The sequence below is a fragment of the Cavia porcellus genome, unplaced genomic scaffold (genome assembly GCF_034190915.1).
Source record: "Cavia porcellus strain 051 isolate PalLab524CR breed Dunkin Hartley unplaced genomic scaffold, mCavPor4.1 scaffold_7, whole genome shotgun sequence".
Taxonomy (NCBI): Eukaryota; Metazoa; Chordata; class Mammalia; order Rodentia; family Caviidae; genus Cavia; species Cavia porcellus.
In genome coordinates this window covers 15,434,251-15,448,233 of record NW_026947490.1, presented here as the reverse complement: position 1 = coordinate 15,448,233, position 13,983 = coordinate 15,434,251, and the positions used below count along the sequence as shown (strand labels likewise).

Genomic DNA, 13,983 nt, shown 5'->3' with positions numbered 1-13,983 from the left:
ATCATTACATAGTTCAGGCTGGCCTTGAACTCATTATGTAGCCCGGGCTGGCCTTGAACTCACAGTGATCCTCCTATCTCAGACTCCCAAATTCTGGTACTACAGACATGTGCTACCACACCTGGCTTCAGCTTTATTTTTTTATTTTGAGACAACATGTTACAGTCCCCAGCTGGGCTAGAATGTACCATTTGCCTGCCTTGGCCTGGAATTACATGCGTACACTACCACTTCCAACAGCTTTCTCCCTTTTAATTTCTTTTTTAATTAATTATTTCATGGTATTATGGATCAAACCTAGGACCTCAAAATGTTTGGGAAGTGCTTTACCACTGAGCCATACCTCTCACTTATCATTTCTTTTTTTTTTGTTTGTTTGTTTTTATCGGTACCAGGGATCGAACTCACGACTGCCTGCTTGCAAGGCAGGCGCTTATGCTGCTGAGCTAAGTCCCCAGCCCCTCACTTATCATTTCTAACATGGCAAATATTGATAGACATAACCAGCATTAACAAAAGTTCTTTAGGAGCTGGGGCTATAGCTCAGCAGTACAACTTACTGGCATATGTGAGGCTTTGAGTTCAATCCTCAATATCACAAAAAAGGAAAAAAAAATTACTTGGGGACCTCTTCCTTTTTTGCAACAGCTTTATTATTGTATATATAAGTCACATGCTGAAAGTTACTCATGTAAGTGGCACATGCCTGCAGTCCCAGCTGCTCCTGAGGCTAAGACAGGAAGATTGAAAGTTCAGGGCCAGCCTGGGCAAATTAGTGAGACCCTGTTTGAAAATTCAAGAAATAAAGGTATAAAAAATACTGAAGGGGTACTTGGATTTAGCTCAGTGGTGTAGCACCTGCCTGGCAAGTGTGAGGTCCTGAGTTCCATTCCCAGTGCGCCCCCTAAAAAAAGGGCTGAGGATGTAAAATGTCCCTGGTATTTGATCCCCAGTGCCACACATACACACACACAAAATATACAGTTTCATGGGTTTTAGTGTATTCAGAGTTGTATAACCATCAGCAGTTTTAGAACATTTTCATTATAACCAAAAGAAATCCCAGCTGAATTAGCAGTCACTCCCAACCCTTAGTCTCATCCACTGGCAATACTCATTTACTTTATATCTCATAGATTTATGTATTTTGACTTTTCGTGTGCATGGAATTATAAAACATGTGGTCGTTTGTGTCTGGTTTTATTCACTTAGCATAATATTTTCAAGCTTCATTCATATTGTAGCATGTATTAGTACTTCATTTTTCTTTTTGGGTTTTGCTACATAGTTCAGGTAGTTCTTGAATTCACTGTGTAGCCCAGGCTAGTCTCGAATGTTTGGCAATCCTTCAGGTTCAGCCTCCCGAGTGCTGGAATTCCATGCATGCATCACTGTAGCTGGCTAGTACCTCATTTTTATACTGAATAATGTTCTTTAAGTCTATATGTACCATGCTTTGTTCATTCAGTTCATCAGTGTTGGGCATTTGGGTTGTTTCTACTTTTTGGCTGTCATGAATACATGTACATTTTTGGTTGGGACATATATTTTAATTTCTCTATACTAAGGAGTAGAATTGTTAAGTTGTGTGGTAACTCTATGTTTAACATTTTGAGGAGATGACAATTTTCCTTTTTTTTTTGTCTTTTTTGTTTTTACCGGTACCAGGGATCGAACTCACAACTGCCTGCTTGCAAGGCAGGCACTTATGCCGCTGAGCTAAATCTCCAGCCCCCGAGATGCCAATTTTCGAAAGTGGCTCTGCCATGTGTGTTTCTATCTGTACCATGTGTGTTTCAAATTTCTTTATATCTGCACTAACACTATTGTGTGCTTTGTTTTGTTTTGTTTTTGTCTTTTTGAAACAAACAAACAAAAAAGCTGGTCTTGAGCTCACTTTGTACCCAGACTGGTCTTGAACATGCAGTGATCCTCCTGCCTCAGCCTCCCAAAGTGCTGAGATTACAGGCCTGCGCCACCGTGACCGGCTGTGTTTTAGGTAATAGCCATTCTAATAGATATCTTAATAGATATGTGAAGTAGCATCTCATTGTGGTTTTGATTTGCATTTCCCTAATGATTAGTTACGTTGATTATCTTTTCATGGCTTATTAGCCATTTGTATGTCTTCTTTGGATAAATCTTTATTCAAATGCAGTTTCTATTTTTATTGTCTTCTTATTATTGAATCATGAGCATTCTTTATATGTTGTAGATATAAGTTCCTTATCAGGTACAGTTGAGTATCCTTTATCTGAAATGGTTGGGACCAGGAATGTTTCAGATTTTGGAATTTTTCAGATTTTTCATAGACTTCACCAGTAGGTCATCTATAATTTTGAAAATCTGAAATCCACATTGCTCCACATCTGAACCTTTTCAACTGTCAGGAGCTGTAATTTGTCTTGATCTTAGTATATAGTGGTATCTCCTGTTTTATGAGGCCTTGTGGGTAGGGGTATGATTGGGAACTTTAATTATAGAAAAACTACAGTCTTATGAGGCAGTTTATAAGAGATAAATAACAATGAAATAATTGGGGGTTGAGCACTGTGTGTGTGTGGTACCCTACATTCCTATGATTCAGGGAAGCCCCACATCAGCCTTCTTATTTCAGGAACAAGGAAAATAAGTATTAACAAGCAGAGTAAACTGTGAAGATTTTATACATCTTTTATTTTATGGTATTGAGGATTAGACTCAAGACTGTTATATTGAAATATATCCCTAGTCCCTTTCAATTCTTTGAGGCAGGGTCTCACTAAATTCTTAAATTGTCTAGGTTGGGCTCAAAATTGCAATCCTATTACCTCAAGCTCCCAGAGTGCTAGGATTTCTAGGCACACACCACCAAACTTGGCTTTTACACGTCTTGTTTAAGCTGGATGCACCAAAATAATCAAATAATTGTATCTTACAAGATATAGCATATACTATTATTTAGCCCATAAAAATCTGTTCATTATAAATTTTGTTATAACAAGCTGAGTACACCCGGTACCGGCAAAAAAAAAAAAGCTGAGTACAGTGGCACACACTTCTAGTACTACCAATTTGGGAACCTGAGGCAGGAGGATTGCTATAGCTAGGCACAGTGGCATATGCCTGTAATCCCTGTATTTGGGGAAGGCAAGGCAAGAAAATCAAAAGTTTGAGCCTGGGCAATTTAACAAGACTCTATCTCAAAAAATTTTTTTTGTGGGTACCAGGAATCAAGCTCAGGACCTTATGCTTACTAAGCAGGTGCTGTGCTGTCGAGCTATGTCTCCAGCCCCATTTTATTTATTTATTTATTTATTTTATTTATTTTTTTTTTTTTGTCTTTTTCCTTTTTATCGGTACCGGGGATCGAACTCATGACTGCCTGCTTTCAAGGCAGGTGCTTATGCCGCTGAGCTAAATCCCCAGCCCCACCAGCCCCATTTTAAAATTTAAAAAAAATTTCTTAAATGACTGGGACTGGGTGTGGTGTAAATGCTGGATTACACCTGTAATGCCAGCATTTAGGAGGCTGCAGGAAAAGGGTCACCATGAATTTGAGGCCAACTGAACTACATAAGCAAGTTCAAGGCCAGTCTGCATTACATAAACCTTGCCTCAAAAAAAAAAAACAAAAAACAAAAAATGACCGGGGATGTAGCTTAGTTACAGTGCCTTGGGTTCAGTTCCTAGTACCACCAAAAAAATTAACTATAAACTATTTGCCATAACAAAAATTATGCTCATAATATCTAAGAAACTCATTCTCAATGGGTTACCGTTGTCATTTTCACTATTGCTTTCTTTGTATGGGATTCCCCTCTATACACGCCTGAGAAAATTCAGGACACTTAGCATTGTTAAGACCTAGCACAGAATGAAAGTAGCATACTGCTCCTCCCAACCACTCCTCACCATGTTATGACCACTGATATATGCATGCATGATTCCAGAGCCATCCAAAAAAGGGAAGTGTAGCTTGGGTTGAGATCCATAGACTAATTGTGATCTTGACTAGTTTTAGAGTTTTCTATAAATCCTGTATTTTAAGACAGGTTTGAAAGGTGTTTTGGATTCTTTCTTAGTATTTCAAGGGAGAAATGCTAACAAGGACCCCTTTTTAAAGACATTGTTTGCCTGGCACTTGTTTGCTTTGCTTTGTATATGTTCTTTCATTGATCTGTGAGACCCCACTTATCTAACTTTTGCTTATTTTCAACTGTATGAAGGAAGCTTTTTAAAAAATTTTTAGGAAAAAAAAATTTTTTAGAGACTGAGGATACAAGCTCCTGTCTGACAAGCACAAGTTCTTGAGTTTGATCCCCAGTACCAAAAAAAAAAATTTTTTAGCTTGTACAAAGAAGAAAATTATAAAGATGAGAGCACAAATTAATGAAATGGAGACTAAGAAAACAGTCTGTCTCAGTGAAACTTCTCTAAGTCTTAAAGAATAGCCACCAGCATAGTGCCTTTTAAATGGTGGAAGGAGTCCCATGTTTTATTATAGGCATGTGTATTTTCTAAGTCTGAGCTAGATTTCACTTAAGAAGAATCATTTTATAAAAGTTTATTATTATTATTTTTTTTTTGGTCTTTTTCGTTTTTATCGGTACCAGGGATCAAACTCACGACTGCCTGCTTGCAAGGCAGGTGCTTATGCCGCTGAGCTAAATCCCCAGCCCCTAGAAGTTTATTATTAAAGTCTGCTAGGGATGTTCTAGTATTATTTTCTCTAGTGCTGTTGTCTAAATACAGTCAAGCAAGGAGTACCAGTAAATTTATCAACTAATTTAAATGCAACATGTACAAGAACAAAATAATAAAAATATCCCATTAAAGAAATATCATGACCTTATAATTTTCCCACATTTTAACTTAGATTTACCCTTATTTTAACAAAAGTATATAAGAGACAAAGCAATTATGAGCAGTGGGCAAAGACAAGGCAAAATTTGAAGCATAAAAGTTTATTACCTAGCTAGCTGTGGTGGTGCACTCCTGTAATCTCAGCACTTGGTATGCTGAGGCAGGAGGATTGTTGCAAATTTAAAACCAGCCTGGGCTACACATTGAGTGCATGGCCAACCTGAATGCATAATGAGATCCTGTCTCAAAAAGACAAAAAAAAAAAAGGCGGGGTATAGCTCACCAGCATAAGTGTGTACCTTGCAAGTGCAAGGTCCTGAGTTCAGTTCCCGATTTTTAAAAAAAAAAAAGCTTTTTACACAACAAGAAAAACCACCAAGAGAGTGAGAGACAACCCACAATATGGGAAAAAAAATGTGCCAGCTATTCCCCCACACAATTGCTTAGCCTTTTGGCTAAGAGCAAGTATTCCTCAGCAAAGGATTACTGTCTAGAATATAAAACGAATTCAAACAAATCAGACCTTCAAATTTAAAGACCCAATCTGAAAATGGGCATCTGATTAGATGAAGAAGTACAAACAACAAATAAATACATGAAAATGTTCAACATCACTGGTTCTTTAAGAGATACAAATTAAAACAACTCTGAGATGCCATCTCGCCCTGGAAGTAATAGCTGTTATTAATAACAAATGGTGGCAGTACCTATGCGGAAAAAGGAACCCTTCTCCACTATAGGAGTGTGGACTGGTGCAACCACTGTGGCAATCAGTGTGGTGATTCTTCAAAACGCTAGGACTACAGATTCCATTTTATCCGGCTCTTTCCCTTCTTGGTATGTTTCCCCCAAAATTAGAAACATCATATCACAGTGATATATGCACACCTATTTTTATATCAGTACAGGTTGTAATAGCCAAATCTTGTAAACAGCTCAAACGCCTCTCAGCTGGTGAATGAATAAAGGTGATGTTGTTCAGCTGGGTGTGATGGCACGTGTCTGTAATCCCAGCACCTGGTTGGGGCAAGAGGATCACCACAAATTTGAGGCCAGCCTAGGCTGCCTAGGGAGTTCAGGACCAGCCTGAACTGCATAGCAAGACCCTAACTAAAAAAATATATAAATAAATGATCTAGTTATCTTTTATATGATGGAGTACTACTCTGTTATACATAAGGACAAACTCAAGACATTTCTAGGTGAATGGATGCACCTTGAGACCCTTCTCTTAAGTGAAATAAATCAAACGCACATGTAAATACCATAGGTTCTCTGTTATGAGAAACCAAAAGTGTAAATAAGGATAAAAATGTATAACAGGTATTGTGAAATAGAAAGAAAATGTTCAAATGAAAAGGGAAATAAGGGAGGAGGGAAGGAAAAGTTTTAAAAAATGAGAAAAGAAGGAAAAAATGGGAACAAAGCTTTTTAAATGAGGGGAAAAGGAATTAAAGAGAGGGTGGGGGAAGGAGAAAAAAAAGAAACAAGTTATGTCATATACAGGTACAAATTCTCTATGATGAATGTGTTTATTATGTATTATCTAAAATGTGGCAATAAAATCTGATTGAAAAAAATTTTTAGGTTTATTAGTACATATTTGCAATTCATGCAGTTTACAGTTATCTTGGGGAGTAGTTACATGTACATACTGTACATACTTCTTTTTTTTAAATTTCGTTCCCTCCCCGTAACCCTCTTCAGGTTCCCCTATCCCATATTTTTTGTACTTGTTGATATTATTTGTCTTAGCTCATGATATGTCATATAGTATTTATTTTACTTTTTTTATTTAAGGAGAAAAAGAAAAAACAGAAAAAGGGTACAAGTAATACAAAATTTAAAAAATAAACAGTAAGAAATCACTAGTTAATAGATTACATATTCTCATCTTAGAAATAGTTGTTCAAGTTACAAAATTGAAGCATATAAAGTGGACTTTCAAACAGTGAGAGTGCAAACGGTTTTGTTCAATGATCCTAAAAAACTCAGTAATATGGTTATCTGTCTTATACACTTAAACATATATGCAGTTATAACCTTTAGAGCACTTTCTTTTCTTTTCTTTTGTACAGTGACAATTACACATTTTGGGTTTTATTACTCCCACAGTTCTTATTACTTTTTTTGAAGAGAATAAAACCAAATGCGACATACCAGAACAGAGTCAGTCAAATCAAAAGGATGGACATAATAGATAATGTAAAAACAAAATACAAGGTGATCAACAATAGTTACCATACTGCCTCTTGCTATTTTAACAATTGCTAGTTATAATAAAATTGAACAAAACAGTAAAGAATAAAACCAAAGCATTGGAGACATTACAGGACTTTAAAAGAAGATAATAGTCAACTAGCATGGGCATCATAAAGAATCTTATTGTCTTCACAGTTTTGGCTATACTTTCGAACTTGGTACTATCAACCAAAGCAGAATAGCAGAAAATCAGTCAAAACAGGATGGTGAGGGCAATACAGGATTTCAAATCAGGTTAATAGGAAATCAAAGTAGGTTAGTATAATGTATCCTGCTATTATTCATTTATTTTTCCCTTAATTAAAAAGATAAAAAGAAAAAAATAAATAATTTTTTAAAAAAGAGGATTGAGATAAAAGAGGACATAACAACAGAACAGCGCAGGTCAAAACATAACCATTTAAGCAAAACAGTGTTTCACCACAAGATATCCTGACATAAAATAGTTACCATAGTGTCTCTTTCCTTGAAATCTTTGAGTATAACTTCGTTACTGTAGTACCAAACATTATCAAGACACTATAAAACCATTCAAGAGAATGACATTATTACAGGGTATTTAGAACCAATTAACAGAAAATGAACAATGGTTTCTGTATAATCTTGTCTATAAAAGTTTTTACTTATATTATATATAATAAAATCCAATAAGATACAACCTTTTAAGACCAATGGAGACAGAAGAATACAAGTTTGATGGGACTTCAAAACAAGATGATACTAGATCAGCACTAGCTATTATGATGTCTTGTTTTCTCCAAAATAGCTGTTCCTACCATCCGATCTTCTCTGCCTCATTTCTGTTGAGCTCTTTTTCTGTCGTTTGTTGTCAGTTTGTCTTCTTCATTTTGCTTTCTGCTCCATTCATTGTGGCCTCTCTGCCACTATTTCTGGAATCTTGGTATTTTCCTTTTTTAGAATATCCTGCAGTATTCTCTGTAGAGTTGAATTGGTGGTTGCAAATTCCCCTAGTTCCTCTTTATCTTGGAAGCACCTTGTTTTTCCATCAATTTCTAGGGACAGTTGTGCAGGATGTATCAATCTTGGCTGGAGGTTGTTATCTTTCAAAGCTTGAATTACTTCCCCCCACGCTCTTTGTGATTTGATGGTTTGTGCCGAGAAGTCTGCTGTAATTCTGATGGGTGTTCCCTTGTAAGTGATCTGTTTCTTGTCTCTGACGGCTTTTAATATTCTGTTCTTATATTGGATTTCTGGAATTTTGACTATTATATGCCTGGGTGTAGCTCTGTTTGGGTTGTAGGTGGCTAGGGTCTTGTATGCATCATGCATCTGAGTATCTTTTTTTTTTTTTTTTTTTTCCTTTTTATTGGTACCGGGGATCAAACTCACGACTGCCTGCTTCCAAGGCAGGCACTTTTGCCGCTGAGCTAAATCCCCAGCCCCTGCATCTGAGTATCTTTACCATTTGCTAAATTAGGGAGATTCTCTTGGATTATTTCTGTGAATAGCTTTTGTAGTCCATTTGTTTGTGTCCCTACTTCTTCTTTTATGTTCTTAATTCTTTTTTTTTTTTTTGTCTTTTTCGTTTTTATTGGTACCAGGGATCAAACTCATGACTGCCTGCTTGCAAGGCAGTCGCTTATGTCGCTGAGCTAAGTCCCCAGCCCCTTATGTTCTTAATTCTTAAGTTATAGATCCTCTTATCATCTTCTAGCCTTTGTATTGTTGCTGTTTGGGGATTTTTTTGTTATTTTTAAGAAGTTTTTCATTTCATGCTCCCATATTACAAATCTACCTTCCAATTCAGATAATCTCTCCTTAGTTTCTTTCAAGCTGTTATGCCAGTTTTCGATAGTTTTTAGTTTCCTGGTAATCTCTTTGAACTTGCTTCATATATTCTATGTTTTCTCTTTTTTCTCCATCAAACAATTCTCCCCTTTTTTTCTGTTCTTCCATTCCACCATCTATTTTTTTCTTGGGCGGTGCTTAGCATTTCTCTAACTATTCTACTTATATCTTGCTTCAGGTCATTAATAACTTCATTCCTGAACTCGTCTGGAGATAGCACTTTATGTCTATTGGTGCCGCATCTGATATTGCATGTTTCTTGGGATTGGGGGCCGAGGAAACTTTCTTGATGCTCCCTCTTCCCATATTTTTTGTTCCTTTTATACAAGCGTATATAGGAGGCCCAGGTTCTTTCTTTGTTGGTTACAGTTTGTTTGAATTGCACCGGCTAGGTGTTCCTGCCCACTGCAGCATACTAGAGAGACACAGACCTAGGCAGCCTATGCTGGGCCCGCCCCTCCAGGTCAACCTACTGAAGGCTTCACTGCTAGGGTGCACCTCCAGGAGCTGGGACCTGGTTTGGGCTAGCCTACTAGATCTTAGTCAGTGGCGTCACGCAGGCCAGGCACTCCCCACCAATCCTGCTTGAGAGGGGAATATGTGACTGAAGTCACTGCAGCATCCTGTTCCGGCTAGTCTGCCCAGTCCCAGTATGTCCTTTGCTGAAGTCTTTTACTCTGTAGAAGGGTCCCCGATCCGCTCACTCACCACAGGTCTATGCAGGGCTCCCGGCCAGTCCTGCTCTCAACTCCATTCACCGCTTCCCACTCTCAGAGCTTTCGCGCCTCTCTCCTCATATAGTATTTATATTAATTGAGGTTATTAGGTTCCTGTATATGGGACATCTTTTTTTTTTTTAATTTAAGTACTGGGAATCAAACTAAGGACCTGGTGCTTGCCAGGCATATGCTGCTACATGACACATCTTTATTCCTTTCATTTCTGTTTCCCCTTCTCCTCATCCCTCAGCCTTGTTCCCTTAGAGCACTTCCCTGTTGCAAAAGATTCATCGACTTAACCCATTTGGTCTATCCTTTATCACTTTCTTTCTCTATACTTTTCCTCACTCAAGTGAGAGATATCATAAGGTATTTAAGCTTGTGTGAATGGTTTCAAATGTGATATTACCCAGGTGTGGTAGCATACATCTTTAATCTCAGCATTCAGGAGGCTGAGGCAAAAGAATCTCTGCAAGTTAGAGGCTACATAGTGAGTTCAAGGCCAGCCTGAACTGGACTGTAAAATTGTCTCAAAAAGACATAAATAAATAATAAATAAAATGTGGTATTTATGTACAGTGAACTTGGCTATAAAGATTGATACCTTTGTGGGAAAATATAATGTTGAGTGAAGGAGGTTTTTTCTATAGCCGTGGAAATGTATACAGGCATCTAGTCACATAAATGTATGCATTGTATAACCGTATAATAGTAAGGGTGTAGCTCTAGCTTGCTTGCATCATCACCTCCTCCCCACAATGCTTTTATTCACTTCCTCATCTTAAAGACATTTTCTTGGATGGATCAGGTTGTCAAAACCTGAACCTATTTGTCATTTTAAACCCATTAAAAATGAGACAGCCAGTGGCCAGACATGGTGGTGCACACCAGTGATGTCAGCTATTTGGGAGGCTGATATGGAAGGATCATGAGTTTGAGGCTAGCTTGGGCAGTTTAGCAAGACCCCCATCTGAAAAAGAAAAAGGTACAATTAGTCCTCATAGGATGCTGTAGGACATTACATACATGTACCATCTCTGACGTATTCTACCCACCCTAAAAATGGGAATCAGGGCTCTACTACTATTTTACAGACACTATGAATGAAGCATATTATATTGTGAAGATGCACTGAACCAAATACAGAATGTAGGAAGTTCTACTTAGTCAAATATTTCTTTAATAAATAAATGGGGATTTTTTTTAAAAGTTTTTTTAAGGATTATTAGAGCTTTAAAGAACTTTGGGAGACCGGTCATGCACAGGGCATGAATCTGATTTGAACAGGACAACTATTTTTTAAAATTTTTCTTTTGATTGTGGCAAAATGAATGGAACACAGTGTCATATGCCTGTAATCCCAGCACTCGGGATGCTGAGGTAGGATGGTCGCTGGGGATTCAAGGTAAGCCTGGGCTACATAGTGATTTCAGGGCCAACCTGAACTGCATAGTGAGATCCTATCTTAAAAAAAAAAAAGTATGGAATAAATCAGGCACAGAAAGATTGATTCGACATGTTCTCATGTGAAAGCTAAAAAAGTTGCTTTCATAGAAGTAGAGAGTAGAATAGTGGTCATCAGAGGCTGGGGAGAAGAAGGTAGAGAGGACAAGAAGAGAGAAGATTTAGATAAATGCAATTAGATATGCGGAACAAACACTGATATTCTATAGCACCATAGAGTAACTATTGTGTACAAAAATGAGCCAGGCGTGGTGGCTCACGCCTGTAATCCCAGCACTCCGGAGGCTGAGGTGAGCTCAAGGCCCGCCTGAACTGCATAGTGAGACCCTGTCTCAAAAAAGACCAAAAAAAAAAAAAAAATGTACATTCTGTAAAAATCTAGACTACAGGAATTTAAAGGTCTTAAATGCTCATAATCCTGCTTTAATCATTATAGGCATATATTTAATTACCACACTGTACCTCTTAAACATGGGCAATTTAAAAAAAATAACTCACCTTTTTTGGTTTTTGTTTGTTTATTTGAGACAGGGCCTTGCAATATAATTCAGATTGACCTTGGACTGACTGTGTAACCCACACTGGCCTCAAATTCACAGTGATTCATCTGCCTCCCAAATGCTGTGTTTACAGGTGTGCACCATCATGCCTGGCTAAAAATAAAACCATTTTGAGGAATCTTACACAATTTGACCTTAATCTGACCTCTTAGGGAATTACTGTTAATTTGATTAAGTATGACAATGATACTCAGTTTATTTATTCTATCTGTCTGTCTGTCTGTCTTTTTTTAGACAGAGTCTCACTGTATATCCCAGGCTGGCCTCAAACATGCAGCAATCCCTGTGCCTCACCCTCTATTACAGGTGAGGGCCCCCATATCCAGCAATGCTTTTTAAACTTTTTCTTATTTATTGTGTGGTGCTGGGGATCAGACTCAAGGCTTTACCTGTGCTAAGCATGCTCTATGGTATCTCTGGGAAGAAAAGTCTACTTAATACTAAAATATTTGTGGGTAAAATATTAGTAATATTTGATATGTGGGATAAAAACACACCAGCAATAAAAGATAGAAAGAAATGGGAAAAACAGGGCCAGGGGTTTAGCTCAGCGGCATAATTGCCTGCTTGGCAACACAAGGTCGTGAGTTCAATCCCCAGTACAAAAAAAAAAAAAAGAAATAAGAAAAACAAAATATGCAAAATCTTACTAATTGTTAATGGAGAGTAATGTATTCATGGGACACATTATACTTATTCTCTATACTGTTGTGTATTTTGAAGTATTTGTAATGAAAAGTTAAAAAAGCCAAGGGTGATGGTGCATGCCTATAATCTCAGCTACTCAGGAGACTGAGGCAGGAGGATCACAAGTTAGAGGTCTGCCCAGGCAATTTAGCATGGGTCTATGTCAAAAAAGGGGTACGAGGGCTGGGGATATAGCTCAGTAGGGAATTTGCCTATTTTGCTTAGCATTTGTGGATTCACAAAAATGGGGAAAAGTTAAAAAAGAAAAATCCTTTACTGTATTATTAAAGTATGAGCTTATTATTTCAGGGATTGGTGACATTCACAGATGTGGCCATAGAATTCTCTCAGGAAGAATGGAAGTGCCTGGAACCTTCCCAGAGGGACTTGTACAGAGATGTGACTTTGGAGAACTTCAGTCACTTGGTCACACTAGGTATGGCTAGTGGTCACTTGGGGAAGGTGGAAAGTGAAGCACCAGGGACAACAATGCTGGGAGTTGGCTGATTCTACCTCAGGCCTGAAGGAGTGACAGGAAGCGGTGCCCCTGGAGATGCTGCCGCAGTGCCAGCTGTGCCTCCTTCCAGATTCCAGGCTCTAAGGAGGGAGGACAGAGCAAGACAAGCCCTACACTCCCCCTCCTCCTCCTGCTCACATGCTCATGCTTTCCTTCTGCCACATGACAGGGTGACCCAGTCCCTGCAAGCAGAATATCCGTGGTCAAAAGCCCAGCACAGAGCAGGGCCATCTAAGGAATGAATTGGAAGGGAAGGAGAGCGCTAATGCAGTGAAATTGCCCTACTTAGCAATTCCATATAATTTAGGACCAGCCTTCTGGAATTTCTGGTTTCTTCATTATGAATTTCTAAGACAACTTATAAGTTTATAAGTGAATTTCTGTCCTTTGTTACCAAGAGAATTATTTGTCTTTTGTAGAGTCCAGAGTGAGTAGTTTGGGCTGGGGATTTAGTTTGGTGGCATAAGTGCCTGCTTGGCAAGTGCAAAGTTGTGAGTTCAATCCCTGGTAACCAAAAAAAGAATGAGTAACTTGATTGGTTCCCTCCATCTGCCTCTCTTATCTTTTGGCCAGATTCACTCCTTCCTCCTTATCATTGCCCCAATTCCCTGGTGGCTAAGGGATTCAGTTTGAATTTTAGAACAGTATGATCATTTTCCATTTCTTTTCCTTTAAACAGGACTTTCTATTTCAAAACCTGATGTCATCTCCCTATTAGAGCAAGGAAAAGAGCCATGGATGATTACCGATGACTTAATAGGACCATGGTATCAAGGTGAGCAAGGGCTGATCCTGCGGGGGAGACTCCGGGATAATAGTCCGGTGAGTGAGTCAACTGGTCGCTGTAGCTTGAAGTTTTGTCAGGAGCTCTGTCACAGCCTGGCTGCGAGGAGCACAGCCGTAAAGAGCATAGCATCGGCTCCCAAGGGAACCTTTCCCTCTCCATTTAGTTCCTCTCTGCTCTATCTCACAGTTCCTTCCTATTGCAAAAAGGTATGTGTCCTTTTCTTCCCCAGTGGCTGCCTTTGTACAGGTACTCTGAATTCTTCTTTCCTGCAAATTTCTTCATGCCTTAAAAAAAAATGTTGTCTTAAAGCTGCTGGGCACAGTGGCACATGCC

The 13,983-nt window shown here is 38.4% G+C and overlaps 1 protein-coding gene across 10 annotated transcripts in view; it reads left to right on the top strand.

Annotated features, from left to right (window-relative positions):
* Positions 1–13,983, top strand: part of Znf565 (zinc finger protein 565) — a 32,663-nt gene that overhangs the window by 5,764 nt on the left and 12,916 nt on the right. For 4 of the 10 annotated variants that reach the window (XM_023564015.2, XM_063252127.1, XM_063252126.1 and 1 more), the window contains 3 exons: positions 11,894–11,965; positions 12,656–12,782; positions 13,543–13,638. In XM_023564015.2, the coding sequence (XP_023419783.2) occupies positions 11,894–11,965; positions 12,656–12,782; positions 13,543–13,638 (295 nt within the window). The remainder of the gene's footprint in view (positions 1–11,893; positions 11,966–12,655; positions 12,783–13,542; positions 13,639–13,983) is intronic. The other 6 variants (XM_063252132.1, XM_063252130.1, XM_063252129.1 and 3 more) reach the window with 2 other exon arrangements.